The sequence below is a fragment of the Pseudophryne corroboree genome, chromosome 4 (genome assembly GCF_028390025.1).
Source record: "Pseudophryne corroboree isolate aPseCor3 chromosome 4, aPseCor3.hap2, whole genome shotgun sequence".
NCBI lineage: Eukaryota > Metazoa > Chordata > Amphibia > Anura > Myobatrachidae > Pseudophryne > Pseudophryne corroboree.
The window spans coordinates 771,066,977-771,089,693 of NC_086447.1; the positions used below are offsets into that span (position 1 = coordinate 771,066,977).

At 48.6% G+C, this 22,717-nt stretch overlaps 1 protein-coding gene across 5 annotated transcripts in view; it reads left to right on the forward strand.

Annotated features, from left to right (window-relative positions):
* LOC134910339 (cadherin-23-like) overlaps window positions 1–22,717 on the forward strand; it is a 236,059-nt gene that overhangs the window by 143,094 nt on the left and 70,248 nt on the right. For all 5 annotated transcript variants that reach the window (XM_063918239.1, XM_063918234.1, XM_063918237.1 and 2 more), the window contains 2 exons: window positions 8,098–8,277; window positions 9,297–9,392. In XM_063918239.1, the coding sequence (XP_063774309.1) occupies window positions 8,098–8,277; window positions 9,297–9,392 (276 nt within the window). The remainder of the gene's footprint in view (window positions 1–8,097; window positions 8,278–9,296; window positions 9,393–22,717) is intronic.

The following is a 22,717-nucleotide window of genomic DNA, read 5'->3' on the forward strand; positions in this document are numbered from 1 at the left end:
CGTACTTGGACGATCTCCTTATAAAGGCGAGGTCCAGAGAGCAGTTGTTAGTCAGCGTAGCACTCTCTCGGGAAGTGTTGCAACAGCACGGCTGGATTCTGAATATCCCAAAGTCGCAGCTGATTCCTGCGACGCGTCTGCTCTTCCTGGGCATGATTCTGGACACAGAACAGAAGAAGGTGTTTCTCCCGGTGGAGAAGGCCCAGGAATTGTCATCTCTGGTCAGGGACCTCCTGAAACCAAAACAGGTGTCGTTGCATCACTGCACGCGAGTCCTGGGAAAGATGGTGGCTCTTACAAAGCAATTCCCTTCGGCAGGTTCCATGCAAGGATCTTTCAGTGGGATCTGTTAGACAAATGGTCCGGATCGCATCTTCAGATGCATCGGTTGATCACCCTGTCCCCAAGGGCCAGGGTGTCTCTGCTGTGGTGGCTGCAGAGTGCTCATCTTCTCGAGGGCCGCAGATTCGGCATACAGGACTGGGTCCTGGTGACCACGGACGCAAGCCTCCGAGGATGGGGGGCAGTCACTCAGGGAAGGAACTTCCAAGGACAATGGTCAAGTCAGGAGACTTCACTACACATAAATATACTGGAACTAAGGGCCATTTACAACGCCCTGAGTCAAGCAGAGCCCCTGCTTCAAAACCAACCAGTGCTGATTCAATCAGACAACATCACAGCGGTCGCCCATGTAAACCGCCAGGGCGGCACAAGAAGCAGGATGGCGATGGCAGAAGCCACAAGGATTCTCCGATGGGCGGAAAATCACGTGCTAGCACTGTCAGCAGTGTTCATTCCGGGAGTGGACAACTGGGAAGCAGACTTCCTCAGCAGGCATGACCTCCACCCGGGAGAGTGGGGACTTCATCCAGAAGTCTTCACGCAGATTGTAAACCGTTGGGAACGGCCACAGGTGGACATGATGGCGTCCCGCCTCAACAAAAAGCTAAAAAAATATTGCGCCAGGTCAAGGGACCCTCAGGCGATAGCTGTGGACGCACTAGTGACACCGTGGGTGTACCAGTCGGTTTATGTGTTCCCTCCTCTTCCTCTCATACCCAAGGTACTGAGGATAGTAAGAAAGAGAGGAGTAAGAACTATACTCATCGTTCCGGATTGGCCAAGAAGAACTTGGTACCCAGAACTACAAGAAATGATCTCAGAGGACCCATGGCCTCTGCCTCTCAGACAGGACCTGTTACAGCAGGGGCCCTGTCTATTCCAAGACTTACCGCGGCTGCGTTTGACAGCATGGCGGTTGAACGCCGGATCCTAACGGAAAAGGGTATTCCAGATGAAGTGATTCCTACACTGATAAAGGCTAGGAAAGACGTGACAGCACGAAAATATGTTGCTTGGTGTGAGGCCAGGAAGGCCCCTACAGAGGAATTCCAGCTGGGTCGATTCCTGCACTTCCTACAGTCAGGAGTGACTATGGGCCTAAAATTAGGATCCATAAAGGTCCAGATTTCGGCCCTATCTATTTTCTTTCAAAAAGAACTGGCTTCACTGCCTGAAGTTCAGACGTTTGTTAAGGGAGTGCTGCATATTCAGCCCCCTTTTGTGCCTCCAGTGGCACCTTGGGATCTTAACGTTGTGTTGGATTTCCTGAAATCCCACTGGTTTGAGCCACTTAAGACCGTGGAGCTAAAATATCTCACGTGGAAAGTGGTCATGCTATTGGCCTTAGCTTCGGCTAGGCGTGTGTCAGAATTGGCGGCTTTGTCATGTAAAAGCCCTTATCTGATCTTCCATATGGACAGGGCAGAATTGAGGACTCGTCCCCAATTTCTCCCTTAGGTGGTATCAGCGTTTCATTTGAACCAACCTATTGTGGTGCCTGCGGCTACTCGGGACTTGGAGGACTCCAAGTCACTAGATGTAGTCAGGGCTTTGAAAATCTATGTAGCCAGGACGGCTGGAGTCAGGAAAACTGACTCGCTGTTTATCCTGCATGCACCCAACAAGCTTGGTGCTCCTGCTTCAAAGCAAACTATTACGCGCTGGATCTGTAACACGATTCAGCAAGCTCATTCTGCGGCAGGATTGCCGCATCCTAAATCAGTAAAAGCCCATTCCACAAGGAAGGTGGGCTCTTCTTGGGCTGCTGCCCGAGGGGTCTCGGCTTTACAGCTTTGCCGAGCTGCTACTTGGTCGGGTTCAAACACATTTGCTAAGTTCTACAAGTTTGATACCCTGGCTGAGGAGGACCTTGCCTTTGCTCATTCGGTGCTGCAGAGTCATCCGCACTCTCCCGCCCGTTTGGGAGCTTTGGTATAATCCCCATGGTCCTTACGGAGTTCCCAGCATCCACTAGAACGTCAGAGAAAATAAGAATTTACTCACCGGTAATTCTATTTCTCGTAGTCCGTAGTGGATGCTGGGCGCCCGTCCCAAGTGCGGACTCTCTGCAATACATGTATATAGTTATTGCTTAACTAAAGGGTTATTGTTATGAGCCATCTGTTACTGAGGCTCAGTTGTTGTTCATACTGTTAACTGGGTATGGTTATCACAAGTTGTACGGTGTGATTGGTGTGGCTGGTATGAGTCTTACCCTGGATTCCAAATCCTTTCCTTGTTGTGTCAGCTCTTCCGGGCACAGTTTTCTTAACTGAGGTCTGGAGGAGGGGCATAGAGGGAGGAGCCAGTGCACACCAGATAGTACCTAATCTTTCTTTTAGAGTGCCCAGTCTCCTGCGGAGCCTGTCTATTCCCCATGGTCCTTACGGAGTTCCCAGCATCCACTACGGACTACGAGAAATAGAATTACCGGTGAGTAAATTCTTATTTTTTGTCACTCTGGGGGTCCTGGAGATGTGGGCTGCCCCCCAGAGACTGCCTGTTTGCAGTGTCGGCTCCTGCATTGTGACAGGATGTTGGTGTAATGTTACAGTAATAATCATTTTATCTATCATCGCACTTTCTCCAACAGGACTCAAAGCACTTAAGGGTGAGGGTCAAGGTAAGAGTATTAGGGAATTCGGACTAAGGGTGAGGGATAGGGCATAGAATTAGTGTTAGGATAAAGGATGAGGGTTACATAGATACATGTGCTTGCAAGTCATTATGCAGGAGCAGTGACCTGTAATCACAGAAACACATAGTGGTCTTATATTGCTAATAACACACCTACTCAGCATCTACTTGGTGCCAATTTCCAGCAATGCCACCATGCACACCATCCATGCGCGCTGCTTTATTTGAGTTACTTACATTTTAAACATGCCTCCGGGAGAGGGGGCAGCGGAACTAAAGAAACCACCACTGCTATGCTGCTGCCACACCAGCCGTCGCAGACACTTTAAACTAGCCACCGGGGGTTAGACCGGCCACAACTGCTGTGCTGCTGCCATGCCCGCCGGGTGGGTAAAGAGGCTGCCGTTTCCGCCGGTGCTGACACTTCCGCTCTGCGGCTCTGCTTACAATGTCACCCGTCATTACATCCCCCAGCAGCCCTTCCCCTGTCTCTACAGACTGACGCATGCACAGTCCGCATTTTTTTTTTTCAATCGGGAGGACCCAGAGCATTTGTGGAGCAGCGGGAGGCTCACATTTTTTTACCTGAGCTGAATGCGGGAGGGTAAGCAAGCCTGGCTTAGGAGTGGGGTGGACTTTAAGCTGCTGCGCTGGCAGGGAGATGGGGAGTGGGCACAAGCATTACTGGCCTCACAGTCAACTCCGGCGGCTGCGGGGGGATCGGGCGTTACAGCCCACGGCTCACGCTGCGGCAGCGGCAGCTGGAGAGATCAGGCACTGTAACCTCCCTGGCAGGGGGGGGGGGAGAGGGCACTTTGAATAGCGCCGATTGTGCGCCACTCACGGCTCCCGGGCCGCCAGCTAATGAGAAGCTGCCACTTGGCAGCTTCTCATTGGCTGGCGGTCCGGGAGCCGTGAGTGGCTCACGCCAGATTTTAAAAAAGCCTCCCCTTCGTTTGATTGGTCAGGGCCGAAACTAGGATTTTTGTCACCCGGGGCAAGGTAGTCATTTGACACCCCCCCTGCAAAAAAATAAATAAATTTCTTTTACAATAAATAAATAAAAATAATTAAAAAAAACAATTTAAAATAAATAAATAAATGAATAAAAATATTATTTATATATATTTATATATATATATCTCTCTTTCAGAACTTTTTTACCTGAAAAATTGCCTTTTCTAACATAAATTTCATATCCAGGAAAAAGTGTCCCCATTTTACACAGTATGACAGGCATAGGCGTGCGCAGCACATTTTATTAGAGGGTGCACCGTCGGAGGGGTGTGTCTAGCACCGCCTTTTGGGCGTGTCTAGAACCATCTATTGATGGCCAACGCAATATAAAATATCCACCTTGTACCAATCCTAATAAAGCAGATACATTGTCAGATGTTGTGGTGTGCAGCAAACAAACACCCCTGATGGGACTCACTGCAATTACACTGCTCCTCCTCAGCCTGGTCTGGCTGCCCCTCTCTTTCCCCTGCAAGCTGCAGCAGCTTACTTACAAGTCAGTCACTCACTGACACTGACAGTCGCAGACTAGTACTGCTGCTGCTGGAAAAATGAGTGACGTGTCAATGTTGCTGCCGACCGTCTGCCAGTATTGAATTTGTCCTCATAAGAGCGGAACACTGGCTGCATGCTGATCCTCATCAGTGGCTGGCGTTGGCATAGCATAGAAGGAGAGAGGTGGGTGTGTGGCGGGTGTGACGGGTGGGTGTGCGAGCAGCATGGCATAATCACGTCACATCATACTGTTTTTGTACATGGAGGTGGAGCTGGGAGTTTGAAAGCCGGTGGCAGTGGCACCCTTGATCAACCCAGGCATCCGGTCAGTAATACAGTCCTGACAGGGTGCAGCGCAGAGGGGACAGTAATCAGCTTGCTCGGCGATCGCTACATCAGGCATGTGAGATCAGGGTGCCAGACATTAGGGGGTGCCTGTGCGCACCAGGCACCCCCCATGCGCACACCTATGATGACAGGCAAGTGTCCCCATTCCCCATTTTACACATTGCGGCAGACAGGTGACCCCATTTTACACATTGCGGCAGACAGGTGTCCCCATTTTACACATTGCGGCAGGAAAAAGTGTCCCCATTTTACACATTGCGGCAGGCACGTGTCCCCATTTTACACAGTACGCTGGCAAGTGTCCCCATTTTACACATTGCGGCAGGAAAAAGTGTCCCCATTTTACACATTGCGGTAGGAAAAAGTGTCCCCATTTTACACATTGCGGCAGGCACAGGTCGCCATTTTACACAGTACGCTGGCAAGTGTCCCCATTTTACACATTGCGGCAGGAAAAAGTGTCCCCATTTTACACATTTCGGCAGGAAAAAGTGTCCCCATTTTACACATTGCGGTAGGCACAGGTCCCCATTTTACACAGTACGCTGGCAAGTGTCCCCATTTTACACACTGCGGCAGGAAAAAGTGTCCCCATTTTACAGATTGCGGCAGGTGTTTGTGTAATACATCTGAAACAGCAGGCACAGGTCCCCATTTTACACATTGCGGCAGGTGGTGGAGGGAGAGGGAGAGAGAGAGAGAGAGAGAGAGAGATAGAGGAAGGGAGAGGGGCTGACTTACATTTGAAGCGGTTCTCGCCGCTCTTCAGCCGCCTCTCCCTCCTCGTCTGCGCGGCTCCCCCTTCTCCCTCCTCCGGCGGGGTTTCGTGGAATGACGCGTTTGCGCCGTGACGTCACGACGCAATCGCGTCATTCCGCGAAACCCCGCCCCCCCGAGCTGGGCACTCGGGAGAAGGGGGTTTCAAAGTCTAAAAGTGCCGCGGCGGGTGTTAGGGGGTCTCGGCGCCCCCTCCAATCTGGTGCCCAGGTCGCCTGCCCCCCTAGCCCCCCCCTAGTTTCGGCCCTGGATTGGTGCTGCAGCCGGTCCGCGATCCGTGATTGGCTCCACCTTTATAGTGGAGCAGGCACCTGATGCTGTGGCCGGACGGAGGCGGAACTGGTTCCACCTGCAATTAGAGGTGACGGAACGCAGTTCCGCCCCGTTCCGGCCCACTTTAACCACTGAGCATACCTGTACATTTTCTGCATGGTCTATCCTGGCAATCTGGATCACAGGTTACAAAGAGCTCTGTATGGAGAGGTATCTAGACCAGTGACTGCATGTCCAGCTGTGTTGAAACTACAAGTCTCAGCACACCTTGTCAACTGGATTTGCTGGGACATGTAGTGCCATCACACCTAGAGAGGGGTTTTTAACTGTATGTATGTGTGCATATATCCCCTCGGTGTCCCTGCCTGCACCCTCCTTGTAATTCCCCCTCAGTGTCCCTGCCCGCACCATCCCTGTAACTGCCCCCTCAGTGACCCTGCCCATACACTCCTGTAATTCCCTCTCAGTGTCCCTGCCTGCACCCTTCCCATAATTACCCCTCAGTATCCCTGCCCGCACCCTCCCCGTAATTCTCTCTCAGTGTCCCTACCTGCACCCCAACCCATAATTCCCTCTCAGTGTCCCTACCCACACCCTAACCGGAATTCCCCCTCAGTGTCCCTGCCTGCACACTCGTTGTAATTCCCCCTCAGTCTCCCTGCCTGCACCCTCCCCGTAATTCCATCTCAGTGTCCCTGTCCGCACCCTCTTCGTAATTCCTCCTCAGTGTCCCTGCCCGCACACTCCTGTAATTCCCTCTCAGTGTCCCTTCTCGCACCTTCCCTGTAATTGCTCCTCAGTGTACTTGACCTCAGCCTCCCTGTAGCCCCTCCTTCTCATTTTCCCTACCCGAACCCTCCCTGTAATTCCCCCTTAGTGTCCCTGTCCGTACCATCCCCGCAATTCCCCCTCAGTGTCCCTGCCCACACACTCCTGTAATTCCCCCTCAATGTCTCTGCCCGCACACTCCTGTAATTCCCCCTCAGTGTCCCTGCCCGCACACTCCTGTAATTCCCCCTCAGTGTCCCTGTCCACACCATCCCTGTAGTTGCCTCTCAGTGTCCCTGACCTCAGCCTCCCTGTAAGCCCTCTACCTCATTGTCCCTACCTGCACCCTCCCTGTAATTCTCCCTTAGTGTCCCTGACCTCAGCCTATCTGTAACTCCCCCCTCTGTGTACGTTCCTGGGTGGGGGAAGTGGGGGGCGCCAGTTCCTTACTTTGAAAAGGGGCGCTCAGTCCCATAGATACACACCTGCTGGGTGGCACTTCTCATGCTGGGTGGTCTTATAGGCCATACAGATTTAAAGATCTAACTGAACGATATGAACGTTCTCGTTCATCAATGAACGAGAACTCATTCATATCGTTCAGTTTGTAGGCACCAATGGTGAACGATGCGCAGCTCCGCGCTCTTTCTTCGTTGGTGCCGGGTCGCTTATACATGCATACCAATATGGACAATCTCGTCCATATTAGCATGCACTGCTATGGAGCCAGGTGACGGGGAGAGTGAAGAAACTTCACTCCCCCCCGCCACCGGGTCGCCCATCGGTCGTATCGGCCGTTGGGCACCCCGGCGGCACATCGCCGGGTGTGTAGGGCCCTTTACCTTGTGCTGGGTGGCCCCAGCATGAGATTTTTTCAATAGCAGATTTTGTGATTTAACAGAATCTGCTACTGATGCTGAATAAGGGCATGAGATCTGTTGTTCCCAATCTTGGTTTCATAGCACACTAAGGGGCAGAAGTGATAAAGCAGTGATAAGTGCAAGGTGATAACGCACCAGACCATCAGCTCTAATATGTGAATTTACAGCTAGGAGCTGATTGGCTGGTGCGTTATCACTTCTTTATCCCTTCTCCAGGCTTAATACATCTGCACGTAACAGTCCAGGTTTTAAGGACATACACACGTAAGCATAAAGTAGATGCTAAAATGAAAGTAACTGAGGTACTAAATAATTCACCTGTGCTCAAGTATGGCTAAACATAAAACCTAGACTGTTAGAGTGCCTTGAGGTATGAGGTTGGGAACCACTTATCATGAAATGTGTGTTCACCTTAAAATCTCCAACTCACCACTGGATTCAGCAACCACATTTCATAGAGTAGTACTGATAACAATAGGCCAGCAAAGACAATGCAGATAGTACATTCTGTGAGTACTAACTTTGATTAAATATTCTCCGCGTCCTGCATTTCCAGATCTCTCACAGACAGGATACAAGATATACAGCAGATACTGAATTCAGAATTTGGGGAACCTGTGGATGTTACCGTATTAGAGCCTCCGAAATTTCTCGTGACTCCCGAGGAGATAGCGGGAATTGTGCTCGGAACCCTGTTCGCCATTATCCTGGTTTCTGCTGCATTTGTTTTGAAAAGGTAAAATAATTGATTCGCTGCCTGAGATTCATCATCCTCCAGCTCATCAGGATGGTGTGAGCTGCAGGATATGAGTTTTCTGAACTTATGGGAGATACTGACCTGTGTGATGAATGATGTTAGGGAGGACAGGGCTGCATGTTAAAGGCAGTGTTATGATGTGATGATGGCAATGGAGGCAGCAGGAAGCCACAGACTGAGGATGAGGGAAAGAGCAGATTCACCAACAGTACGTAGCAATGATGATGTGAAGGTCCCATCACACTGATGCAGCAATTGTGGTGTCAAATATACCTCTGTCAATGGTGTATCTATAGTGTATGCACCTATAGAACTAAACTTACCCCTGGACTCCTGCTGTGGCCGGTGCTGCAGACTAAAATCACTGTTGAATTGCCCATTTTCACAGTGATATGCGCAGTGGAGATCAGGGACGGATCTAGACTTTTCTTTAGGGGGGGCGGTTTACTGTTTAATCTTGACTCCTCCCTCTACAGTCCCAACTCCTCCCATCTGCAATCCTAACTCCTCCTCTCTCAATTCTGACTGAACTTTTTGAGTGAGACTTAGATAGAGCTTTGTGATTGTTCTATGTACATGTGACTGTGCTATGGGGTAATTGTATTTATTAGCCCTAGTACCCACACACCAGCAAGTGAGGGGCAAATGCTCTGTAACCCTTGCTCTCCTGGCTCCTCTGTGCTGCTGTGGTATAAGCTGCAGCACATCGTTCTGCCTCAGGCTCTCCCAAGAGAGCTCTCTTCTGCTCAATAGTGGGCGTGGCTATGACTGTGTTAGGGGGGGCGGTCGGCCCTGGTGGAGATGTCAACAAGGTGGAACAAAGCGTGGGCTCCATGTTCCCGGAGATCTGCACATGCACAGTAGACTCTGGCACAAAGTCATGAGACCAGCATGGAACCTGCACACAGGCCCTCTCCTCTCTTACAATGCCCCTGACCTCTTTAGAAATAACGCTCATGCATTCATGTTTGTATCTTTACATCTTTGCTCTTTCTTAGCAATATGTCTCAGAGCACAAGTGAGCCCACTGAAAACACAGATGTGGAGAGTGGCCCTGGAGTACCTACAAGCGGTGTCCCGGCAGAAGGCAACGGGTATGATTATACTGTTTATCTTGCTCTTATAGGAGCTTTTCATAGCATGCATGGAAGATAATGCATGTCTGCATCCCCGAAGGCTTGGAGTAATAGCCATCACCGTTATCAAGGTGCACTTGCTCCAGGTTTATGCTTGGTGCAATACTCCATCTGAAAATAGGCGTTATTACGTGTATGCACCACTCTCCATAGCCTCCAGGGCCATCGGCATACCCCTGCGAAACTAAGTCTATGTGCAAACACCCCGTTACACCCACTTACATCATTTCAGCAACTACTGGACATCCATCTGCATTGCATACACGTAACCCAGAGCATTCACAGTGCAAGAACACGCAACATACGTCCACAACACTGATGTGTTCAACTCTGCATAGGCCCCATAGTGTACAGTACTTACTTTCACCTTACTGTAAATATGGAAATGAGTAGGAGCAGAGCTGTAACCAGAAATAATGAAAGGGAAGGGAAAGCACGGTGTGAGGGTTACAGTACATGGATAGTGTATGGGGAACTCACACTGCATATGTAATAATAACATTGGGGTATATTTACTAAGAATCGTATTTTTCCGTTTGAGGTCAAAGTTCAATCACGAATGACATCGAAAGTGTAAAGTAGCAACTTTTTGAATTTAGTACGACTAATTTACTAAGCTGCCGTATTCTGCATTTTCGGATTTACCGATGTCGATGTCATTCGTTTTTTTTGGCAGTGTTTTACGTGAGTGACTTGTAAAACACTGCCGACTTTAATACAATGAATCTCGGCCGGATCTGAGAGATCCGTGCTGGGCTTCATTGTGCACCTTTTAAAAAAATAAAATCAGTGTTAAAATAAAAAAAAAATTGCGTGGGGTCCCCCCTCCTAAGCAAAACCAGCCTCGGGCTCTTTGAGCCGGTCCTGGTTGCAAAAATATGGGGGGAAAAATGATAGGGGTTCCCCCATATTTAAACAACCAGCACCCGGCTCTGCGCCTGGTCCTGGTTCCAAAAATACGGGGGACAAAAAGCGTAGGGGTCCCATGTATTTCTGAAACCAGCACCGGGCTCCACTAGCCAGATACATAATGCCACAGCCGGGGGACACTTTTATATAGGTCCCGGCGGCCCTGGCATTACATAACCAACTAGTCACCCCTGGCCGGGGTACCCTGGAGGAGTGGGGACCCCTTCAATCAAGGGGTCCCCCCCCTCCAGCCACCTAAGGACCAGGGGTGAAGCCCGAGGCTGTCCCCCCCATCCAAGGGCTGCGGATAGGAGGCTGATAGCCGTTTTGTAAAAAAATGAATATTGTTTTTAGTAGCAGTACTACAAGTCCCAGCAAGCCTCCCCCGCAAGCTGGTACTTGGAGAACCACAAGTACCAGCATGCGGAGGAAAACCGGGCCCGCTGATACCTGTAGTACTACTACTAATAAAATACCCCAATAAAAACATAAGACACACACCTTGAAAGTATAACTTTAATGCATACATACACACCTCCATATACACATACCTATGTTCACACGAGGGTCGGTCCTCTTCTCCATGTAGAATCCATGGTGTACCTGTGGAAAAAATTATACTCACAAAATCCAGTGTAGATGGCTCTTCTTCTTGTAATCCATTTGTAATCCACGTACTTGTCAAAATAACAAAACGGACACCCGACCTCGCACTGAAAGGGGCCCCATGTTTTCACATGGGACCCCTTTCCCCGAATGCCAGAAACCCTCTCTGACTTATGTCTAAGAGGGTTCCATCAGCCAATCAGGGAGCGCCACATTGTGGCACCCTCCTGATTGGCTGTGTGCTCCTGTACTGTATGACAGGCAGCACCCGGCAGTGTTACAATGTAGCGCCTATGCGCTCCATTGTAACCAATGGTGGGAACTTTGTGGTCAGCGGTGAGGTTACTTTCGGTCAACCGCTGACCACAAAGTTCCCACCATTGGTTACAATGTGGCGCTCCCTGATTGGCTGATGGAACCCTCTTAGACATAAGTCAGAGGGGGTTTCTGGCATTCGGGGAAAGGGGTCCCATGTGAAAACATGGGGCCCCTTTCAGTGCGAGGTCGGGTGTCAGTTTTGTTATTATGACAAGTACGTGGATTACAAATGGATTACAAGAAGAGCCATCTACACTGGATTTTGTGAGTATAATTTTTTTCACAGGTACACCATGGATTCTACATGGAGAAGAGGACCGACCCTCGTGTGAACATAGGTAAGTATGTGTATATGGAGGTGTGTATGTATGCATTAAAGTTATACTTTCAAGGTGTGTGTCTTATGTTTTTATTGCGGTATTTTTTTAGTAGTAGTACTACAGGTACCAGCGGGCCCGGTTTTCCTCCGCATGCTGGTACTTGTGGTTCTCCAAGTACCAGCTTGCGGGGGAGGCTTGCTGGGACTTGTAGTACTGCTACTAAAAACAATATTAATTTTTTTACAAAACGGCTATCAGCCTCCCATCCGCAGCCCTTGGATGGGGGTGACAGCCTCGGGCTTCACCCCTGGTCCTTGGGTGGCTGGAGGGGGGGACCCCTTGATTGAAGGGGTCCCCACTCCTCCAGGGTACCCCGGCCAGGGGTGACTAGTTGGTTATGTAATGCCAGGGCTGCCGGGACCTATATAAAAGTGTCCCCCGGCTGTGGCATTATGTATCTGGCTAGTGGAGCCCGGTGCTGGTTTCAGAAATACGGGGGACCCCTATGCTTTTTGTCCCCCGTATTTTTGGAACCAGGACCAGGCGCAGAGCCCGGTGCTGGTTGTTTAAATATGGGGGAACCCCTATCATTTCCCCCCCCCATATTTTTGCAACCAGGGCCGGCTCAAAGAGCCCGAGGCTGGTTTTGCTTAGGGGGGGGACCCCACGCATTTTTAAAAAAAAAGAAAATAACACTTTCCCATCCCCTTCCCACTGATAAACATGCACGGATCTCATGGATCCGTGCATGCCTATCCAAACACGGGATAAAAAAGCAGGTCTGTTTTTTTTAGCACTTTTTCACGAATTGTATTTCTGCACGGCAGTGTTTGGCTATTGTCGGCAGTGTTTGTGATTTGCACTTTTTAGTAAATTACCGATTTTTAGCAAATTACAGGCGTATTTGACCGATGGTGTATTGATTCGTATTTTTTTCCTAGGACTTCCAAAATATTACGAATGCCCTCATCACTGCCGAGAATTTTGCTTAGTAAATTCCCGACATGACACTTTGAAGAAAAAACGTCATCTTGGTCAAAATCGGGACCTTAGTAAATATACCCCATTGTCTTGTTGTAAACTGACTTAAAAACAGTAGGTAAGGAGACGCCCTTCTATAAATAAATAAGACAACGCTGTAACAAATCAAATTGAAAAATCATCTTGGTTTATATTAGAGATGTGCGGCGGGCCCTTTTTGTGTTTTGGGTTTTGGTTCTGGTTCCATGCTTGTGTTTTGGATCTGGTTTGGTTTTGTCAAAACCACCCTTTAGTGTTTTGGTTTTGGATCTGGATGATTTTTGAACCCCCCCCATAAAAACAGCTAAAATCACATAGTTTGGGGGTAATTTTGATCCTACGGCATTATTAACCTCAATAACATTCATTTCCACTCATTTCCAGTCTATTCTGAACACCTCACACTATTGTTTTTAGGCCAAAGGGTTGCACCGAGGTGGCTGGATGACTAAGCTAAGCGACACAAGTGTGCAACACAAACACCTGGAGTGGCACTGCAGTGGCAGACAGGATGGCAGATTTAAAAAAATAGGCCCAAAACAGCACATGATGTAAAGAAGAAAAAGAGGTGCAATGAGGTAGCTGGATGGCTAAGCTAAGCGACACAAGTGTGCGACACAAGCACCTGGCTCATCTAGGAGTGGCACTGCAATGGCAGACAGGATGGCACTTAAAAAAAACTAGGCCCCAAACAGCACATCACGCAAAGAAGAAAAAGAGGTGCAATGAGGTAGCTGGATGACTAAGCTAAGCGACACAAGTGTGCGGCACAAACAAAATGGGACGTGCTGGAATTTGCCCAGATGTAATACACGCACAATATTGGTGGCACAGGAGAGCGTACCCCTAAACCACACACACACACGGCAAAGCCTGTAAAATCAATTTGGATAATAATAACCCTTTTATTTGGAGCTATTATAATAATATGCAGCAAAGGCGACCGTACCCCTATACCACACAGGGCAAATTCTGTAAAATTATTTAGATAATAATATAAGTAATGTATATAACCCTTTTATGTGGAGTAAATAATATACAGCACAGGACACCACCACTGGACTTATGGCAGCACAAGACACCACAACTGGACTGATGCAGCACAAGACGGCACCACTGGACTGGACTTATACGGCAGTACCCCTGGACTTATATGGCAGTACCCCTGGATTTATTCGGCAGTACCCCTGGAGTTGTAAGGCAGTGTCAGACAAGATGGCACTTTCAAAAACTAGTCCCCAAACAGCACATGATGCAAAGAAGAAAAAGAGGTGCAAGATGGAATTGTCCTTGTGCCCTCCCACCCACCCTTATGTTGTATAAATAGGACATGCACACTTTAACAAACCAATAGTTTCAGCGACGGGGTCTGCCACACGACTGTGGCTGAAATGACTGGTTTATGTGGGCCCTCACCAAAAAAAAAAGCAATCAATCTCTCCTTGCACAAACTGGCTCTACAGAGGCTCTACAGAGGCAAGATGTCGACCTCATCCTCAGATTCCTCACCCCTTACACTGTGTACACCCTCCTCGTCCTCACAGAGTATTAATTCTCTTTCGGAGTACAAACCGGAGGGGGACAACTTAGGTTAAATAAAGCCAGTTTGTGCAAGGGCCTCCAAATTGCCTCTTTTTCCTGCCAGTATACATACGGACTGTCTGATAGATACAACGTAGGCTTTAAACCTAGGATCGAGCACAGTGGCCAAAATGTAGTGCTCTGATTTCAACAGATTGACCACCCTTGAGTCCTGGCAAAGCGAATGAAGGGCTACATCCAAAAGTCCCACATACTTTGCGGAGTCGCTCCATCTTAGCTCCTCCTTCAATTTATCCAGCTGCTTCTGCAAAAGCCTGATGAGGGGAATGACCTGATTCAAACTGGCAGTGTCTGAACTGACTTCACGTGTGGCACGTTCGAAGGGTTGGAGAACCTTGCACAAGACGGAAATCATTCTCCACTGCGCTTAAGTCAGGTGCATTCCCCCTCCTTTGCCTATATCGTAGGTGGATGTATAGGCTTGAATGGCCTTTTGCTGCTCCACAATCCTCTGAAGCATAGAGAGTGTTGAATTCCTCCTCGTTACCACCTCTTGCTTCAGGTGATGGCAGGGCAGGTTCAGGAATGTTTGCTGGTTCTCCAGTCTTCGACACGCGGTGGCTGAATGTTGAAAGTGGCCCCTAATTTTTCGGGCCACCTACAGCATCTCGTGCATGCCCCTGGCATTTAAAAAAAAAATCTGCAACACCAAATTAATTGTATGTGCAAAACATGGGACGTGCTGGAACTTGCCCAGATGTAATGCATCCACAATATTGGTGGCGTTGTCCGATATCACAAATCCCCAGGAGTTTAATTAGGGTAAGTCATTGTGCGATAATGTCCCTCAGTTTCGGTTAGAGGTTGTCAGCTGTGTGCCTCTTACGGAAAGCGGTGATACATAGCGTAGCCTGCCTAGGAACGAGTTGGCGTTTGCGAGATGCTGTTACTGGTGCCGCTGCTGTTGTTGCTGCGGGATGCAATACATCTACCCAGTGGGCTGTCATATAGTACTTAGTATGCCCTGTTCTACTTGTCCACATGTCCGTGGTTAAGTGGACAGTGGGTACAACTGCATTTTTTAGGACACTGAGGACACTTTTTCTGACATTCTGTACATTCTCGGTATCATCTGCCTAGTGAAATGGAACCTAGATGGAATTTGGTACTGGGGGGACACTACCACCATCAATTCTCTAAGTCTCACTGAACTAATGGCGGATACCGGACGCACGTCTAACACCAACATAGCTGTCAAGGCCTCAGTTATCCGCTTTGCAACAGGATGACTGCTGTCATATTTCATCTTCCTCACAAAGGACTATTGGACAGTCAATTGCTTACTGGAAGTAGTACAAGTGGTCTACCGACTTCCCCTCTGGGGTGACGATCGACTCCCAGCAGCAACAACAGCAGCAGTAGGTGTACCACTCAAGGATCCTCCGGAGGAATCCCGGTTAGGAGAGGACTTCTCAGTCTTGCCAGTGACATGGCCTACAGGACTACTGACGTTCCTGACTGAGGAGGAAGTTGACGTTGAGGGAGTTGGTGGTGTCGCTTGCAGGAGCTTCGGTACAAGAGGAAAAAGGAATTTAGGTGTCATTGGACTGCTTACGCTCTTACCCAAAGTTTCACAACTTGACACTGACTTCTGATGAATGCGCAGCAGGTCACGTATAAGGGAGGATGTTCCTAGGTGGTTAACGTCTTTACCCCTACTTATTAAAGATTGACAGAGGCAACACGTGGCTTGACACCTGTTGTCTGGATTTGTGGAGAAATAATTCCACACCGAAGAGGTGGTTTTTTTGGTATTTTGCCCAGGCATCACAATGGGCATATTCATTCCACATACAACAGGTGTCTCCCCCGGTGCCTGATTTAAACAAACCACATCACCATCAGAATCCTCATCGTCAACTTCCTCCTCAGCGCCAGCAACACCTATATTCTCATCCTGGTGTACTTCAACAGTGACATCTTCAATTTGAATATCAGAAAACTGGACCTTGGGTGCTACTTCCAGCACTTGCAGAGGGCGTGCAAATGGTGGAAGGAGCCACCTCTTCCTGTCCAGTGTTGGGAAGGTCAGGCATGGCAACCGCCAAGATACTTGGACTCTCCTTGGGAATTTGTGATACCATCTTAGAACACACAGTTCTTTGCTGTGCTTTTGCCAGCTTAACTCTTATCATTTTTCTAGAAGGAGGATGAGGGCTTCCATCGTCATGTGAAGCTGAACCACTAGTCATGAACATAGGCCAGGGCCTTAGCCGTTCCTTACCACTCCGTGTCGGAAATGGCATATTGGCAAGTTTACGGTTCTCCTCATACCATTTAAATTTATTTTTTTGGGTCTTTTTACTGAACTTTGGCTTTTTGGATTATACATGCCCTCTACTATCACATTGGGCATCGGCCTTGGCAGACAACGTTGATGGCATTTCATCATCTATGTCATGACTAGTGGCAGCAGCTTCAGCACTAAGAGGAAGTGGTTCTTGATCTTTCCCTAATTTATCCTCAAAATTTTTGTTCTCCATTATTTTTCTGGAGTTATATAACACAATATGTAGTACAAGAGAGTGTACCCCTACACCACACAAGGCAAACCCTGTAAAAATTATATTTGGATTAAATGTTAATAATCCCTTTATTTGGAGTAAATAATATACAGCACAGGACAGTAGAGATGAGCGCCTGAAATTTTTCGGGTTTTGTGTTTTGGTTTTGGGTTCGGTTCCGCAGCCGTGTTTTGGGTTCGAACGCGTTTTGGCAAAACCTCACCGAATTTTTTTTGTCGGATTCGGGTGTGTTTTGGATTCGGGTGTTTTTTTCAAAAAACACTAAAAAAACAGCTTAAATCATAGAATTTGGGGGTCATTTTGATCCCAAAGTATTATTAACCTCAAAAACCATAATTTCCACTCATTTTCAGTCTATTCTGAATACCTCACACCTCACAATATTATTTTTAGTCCTAAAATTTGCACCGAGGTCGCTGTGTGAGTAAGATAAGCGACCCTAGTGGCCGACACAAACACCGGGCCCATCTAGGAGTGGCACTGCAGTGTCACGCAGGATGTCCCTTCCAAAAAACCCTCCCCAAACAGCACATGACGCAAAGAAAAAAAGAGGCGCAATGAGGTAGCTGTGTGAGTAAGATTAGCGACCCTAGTGGCCGACACAAACACCGGGCCCATCTAGGAGTGGCACTGCAGTGTCACGCAGGATGTCCCTTCCAAAAAACCCTCCCCAAACAGCACATGACGCAAAGAAAAAAAGAGGCGCAATGAGGTAGCTGTGTGAGTAAGATTAGCGACCCTAGTGGCCGACACAAACACCGGGCCCATCTAGGAGTGGCACTGCAGTGTCACGCAGGATGTCCCTTCCAAAAAACCCTCCCCAAACAGCACATGACGCAAAGAAAAAAAGAGGCGCAATGAGGTAGCTGTGTGAGTAAGATTAGCGACCCTAGTGGCCGACACAAACACCGGGCCCATCTAGGAGTGGCACTGCAGTGTCACGCAGGATGTCCCTTCCAAAAAACCCTCCCCAAACAGCACATGACGCAAAGAAAAAAAGAGGCGCAATGAGGTAGCTGTGTGAGTAAGATTAGCGACCCTAGTGGCCGACACAAACACCGGGCCCATCTAGGAGTGGCACTGCAGTGTCACGCAGGATGTCCCTTCCAAAAAACCCTCCCCAAACAGCACATGACGCAAAGAAAAAAAGAGGCGCAATGAGGTAGCTGTGTGAGTAAGATTAGCGACCCTAGTGGCCGACACAAACACCGGGCCCATCTAGGAGTGGCACTGCAGTGTCACGCAGGATGTCCCTTCCAAAAACCCCTCCCCAAACAGCACATGACGCAAAGAAAAAAAGAGGCGCAATGAGGTAGCTGTGTGAGTAAGATTAGCGACCCTAGTGGCCGACACAAACACCGGGCCCATCTAGGAGTGGCACTGCAGTGTCACGCAGGATGTCCCTTCCAAAAAACCCTCCCCAAACAGCACATGACGCAAAGAAAAAAAGAGGCGCAATGAGGTAGCTGACTGTGTGAGTAAGATTAGCGACCCTAGTGGCCGACACAAACACCGGGCCCATCTAGGAGTGGCACTGCAGTGTCACGCAGGATGTCCCTTCCAAAAAACCCTCCCCAATCAGCACATGATGCAAAGAAAAAGAAAAGAAAAAAGAGGTGCAAGATGGAATTGTCCTTGGGCCCTCCCACCCACCCTTATGTTGTATAAACAAAACAGGACATGCACACTTTAACCAACCCATCATTTCAGTGACAGGGTCTGCCACACGACTGTGACTGATATGACGGGTTGGTTTGGACCCCCCCCAAAAAAGAAGCAATTAATCTCTCCTTGCACAAACTGGCTCTACAGAGGCAAGATGTCCACCTCATCTTCACCCTCCGATATATCACCGTGTACATCCCCCTCCTCACAGATTATCAATTCGTCCCCACTGGAATCCACCATCTCAGCTCCCTGTGTACTTTGTGGAGGCAATTGCTGCTGGTCAATGTCTCCGCGGAGGAATTGATTATAATTCATTTTAATGAACATCATCTTCTCCACATTTTCTGGATGTAACCTCGTACGCCGATTGCTGACAAGGTGAGCGGCGGCACTAAACACTCTTTCGGAGTACACACTTGTGGGAGGGCAACTTAGGTAGAATAAAGCCAGTTTGTGCAAGGGCCTCCAAATTGCCTCTTTTTCCTGCCAGTATAAGTACGGACTGTGTGACGTGCCTACTTGGATGCGGTCACTCATATAATCCTCCACCATTCTATCAATGTTGAGAGAATCATATGCAGTGACAGTAGACGACATGTCCGTAATCGTTGTCAGGTCCTTCAGTCCGGACCAGATGTCAGCATCAGCAGTCGCTCCAGACTGCCCTGCATCACCGCCAGCGGGTGGGCTCGGAATTCTGAGCCTTTTCCTCGCACCCCCAGTTGCGGGAGAATGTGAAGGAGGAGATGTTGATAGGTCGCGTTCCGCTTGACTTGACAATTTTGTCACCAGCAGGTCTTTCAACCCCAGCAGACCTGTGTCTGCCGGAAAGAGAGATCCAAGGTAGGCTTTAAATCTAGGATCGAGCACGGTGGCCAAAATGTAGTGCTCTGATTTCAACAGATTGACCACCCGTGAATCCTTGTTAAGCGAATTAAGGGCTGCATCCACAAGTCCCACATGCCTAGCGGAATCGCTCCCTTTTAGCTCCTTCTTCAATGCCTCCAGCTTCTTCTGCAAAAGCCTGATGAGGGGAATGACCTGACTCAGGCTGGCAGTGTCTGAACTGACTTCACGTGTGGCAAGTTCAAAGGGCATCAGAACCTTGCACAACGTTGAAATCATTCTCCACTGCACTTGAGACAGGTGCATTCCACCTACTATATCGTGCTCAATTGTATAGGCTTGAATGGCCTTTTGCTGCTCCTCCAACCTCTGAAGCATATAGAGGGTTGAATTCCACCTCGTTACCACTTCTTGCTTCAGATGATGGCAGGGCAGGTTCAGTAGTTTTTGGTGGTGCTCCAGTCTTCTGTACGTGGTGCCTGTACGCCGAAAGTGTCCCGCAATTTTTCTGGCCACCGACAGCATCTCTTGCACGCCCCTGTCGTTTTTTAAAAAATTCTGCACCACCAAATTCAAGGTATGTGCAAAACATGGGACGTGCTGGAATTTGCCCATATTTAATGCACACACAATATTGCTGGCGTTGTCCGATGCCACAAATCCACAGGAGAGTCCAATTGGGGTAAGCCATTCCGCGATGATCTTCCTCAGTTGCCGTAAGAGGTTTTCAGCTGTGTGCGTATTCTGGAAAGCGGTGATACAAAGCGTAGCCTGCCTAGGAAAGAGTTGGCGTTTGCGAGATGCTGCTACTGGTGCCGCCGCTGCTGTTCTTGCGGCGGGAGTCCATACATCTACCCAGTGGGCTGTCACAGTCATATAGTCCTGACCCTGCCCTGCTCCACTTGTCCACATGTCCGTGGTTAAGTGGACATTGGGTACAACTGCATTTTTTAGGACACTGGTGAGTCTTTTTCTGACGTCCGTGTACATTCTCGGTATCGCCTGCCTAGAGAAGTGGAATCTAGATGGTATTTGGTAACGGGGGCACACTGCCTCAATAAATTGTCTAGTTCCCTGTGAACTAACGGCGGATACCGGACGCACGTCTAACACCAACATAGTTGTCAAGGACTCAGTTATCCGCTTTGCAGTAGGATGACTGCTGTGATATTTCATCTTCCTCGCAAAGGACTGTTGAACAGTCAATTGCTTACTGGAAGTAGTACAAGTGGGCTTACGACTTCCCCTCTGGGATGACCATCGACTCCCAGCGGCAACAACAGCAGCGCCAGCAGCAGTAGGCGTTACACGCAAGGATGCATCGGAGGAATCCCAGGCAGGAGAGGACTCGTCAGAATTGCCAGTGACATGGCCTGCAGGACTATTGGCATTCCTGGGGAAGGAGGAAATTGACACTGAGGGAGTTGGTGGGGTGGTTTGCGTGAGCTTGGTTACAAGAGGAAGGTATTTACTGGTCAGTGGACTGCTTCCGCTGTCACCCAAAGTTTTTGAACTTGTCACTGACTTATTATGAATGCGCTGCAGGTGACGTATAAGGGAGGATGTTCCGAGGTGGTTAACGTCCTTACCCCTACTTATTACAGCTTGACAAAGGGAACACACGGCTTGACACCTGTTGTCCGCATTTCTGGTGAAATACCTCCACACCGAAGAGCTGATTTTTTTGGTATTTTCACCTGGCATGTCAACGGCCATATTCCTCCCATGGACAACAGGTGTCTCCCCGGGTGCCTGACTTAAACAAACCACCTCACCATCAGAATCCTCCTGGTCAATTTCCTCCCCAGCGCCAGCAACACCCATATCCTCCTCATCCTGGTGTACTTCAACACTGACATCTTCAATCTGACTATCAGGAACTGGACTGCGGGTGCTCCTTCCAGCACTTGCAGGGGGCGTGCAAATGGTGGAAGGCGCATGCTCTTCACGTCCAGTGTTGGGAAGGTCAGGCATCGCAACCGACACAATTGGACTCTCCTTGTGGATTTGGGATTTCAAAGAACGCACAGTTCTTTGCGGTGCTTTTGCCAGCTTGAGTCTTTTCAGTTTTCTAGCGAGAGGCTGAGTGCTTCCATCCTCATGTGAAGCTGAACCACTAGCCATGAACATAGGCCAGGGCCTCAGCCGTTCCTTGCCACTCCGTGTGGTAAATGGCATATTGGCAAGTTTACGCTTCTCCTCCGACAATTTTATTTTAGGTTTTGGAGTCCTTTTTTTACTGATATTTGGTGTTTTGGTTTTGACATGCTCTGTACTATGCCATTGGGCATCGGCCTTGGCAGACGACGTTGCTGGCATTTCATCGTCTCAGCCATGACTAGTGGCAGCAGCTTCAGCACGAGGTGGAAGTGGATCTTGATCTTTCCCTAATTTTGGAACCTCAACATTTTTGTTCTCCATATTTTAATAGGCACAACTAAAAGGCACCTCAGGTAAACAATGGAGATGGATGGATTGGATACTAGTATACAATTATGGACGGGCTGCCGAGTGCCGACACAGAGGTAGCCACAGCCGTGAACTACCGCACTGTACTGTGTCTGCTGCTAATATATAGACTGGTTGATAAAGAGATAGTATACTCGTAACTAGTATGTATGTATAAAGAAAGAAAAAAAAACCACGGTTAGGTGGTATATACAATTATGGACGGGCTGCCGAGTGCCGACACAGAGGTAGCCACAGCCGTGAACTACCGCACTGTACTGTGTCTGCTGCTAATATATAGACTGGTTGATAAAGAGATAGTATACTCGTAACTAGTATGTATGTATAAAGAAAGAAAAAAAAACCACGGTTAGGTGGTATATACAATTATGGACGGGCTGCCGAGTGCCGACACAGAGGTAGCCACAGCCGTGAACTACCGCACTGTACTGTGTCTGCTGCTAATATATAGACTGGTTGATAAAGAGATAGTATACTCGTAACTAGTATGTATGTATAAAGAAAGAAAAAAAAACCACGGTTAGGTGGTATATACAATTATGGACGGGCTGCCGAGTGCCGACACAGAGGTAGCCACAGCCGTGAACTACCGCACTGTACTGTGTCTGCTGCTAATATATAGACTGGTTGATAAAGAGATAGTATACTCGTAACTAGTATGTATGTATAAAGAAAGAAAAAAAAACCACGGTTAGGTGGTATATACAATTATGGACGGGCTGCCGAGTGCCGACACAGAGGTAGCCACAGCCGTGAACTACCGCACTGTACTGTGTCTGCTGCTAATATATAGACTGGTTGATAAAGAGATAGTATACTCGTAACTAGTATGTATGTATAAAGAAAGAAAAAAAAACCACGGTTAGGTGGTATATACAATTATGGACGGGCTGCCGAGTGCCGACACAGAGGTAGCCACAGCCGTGAACTACCGCACTGTACTGTGTCTGCTGCTAATATATAGACTGGTTGATAAAGAGATAGTATACTCGTAACTAGT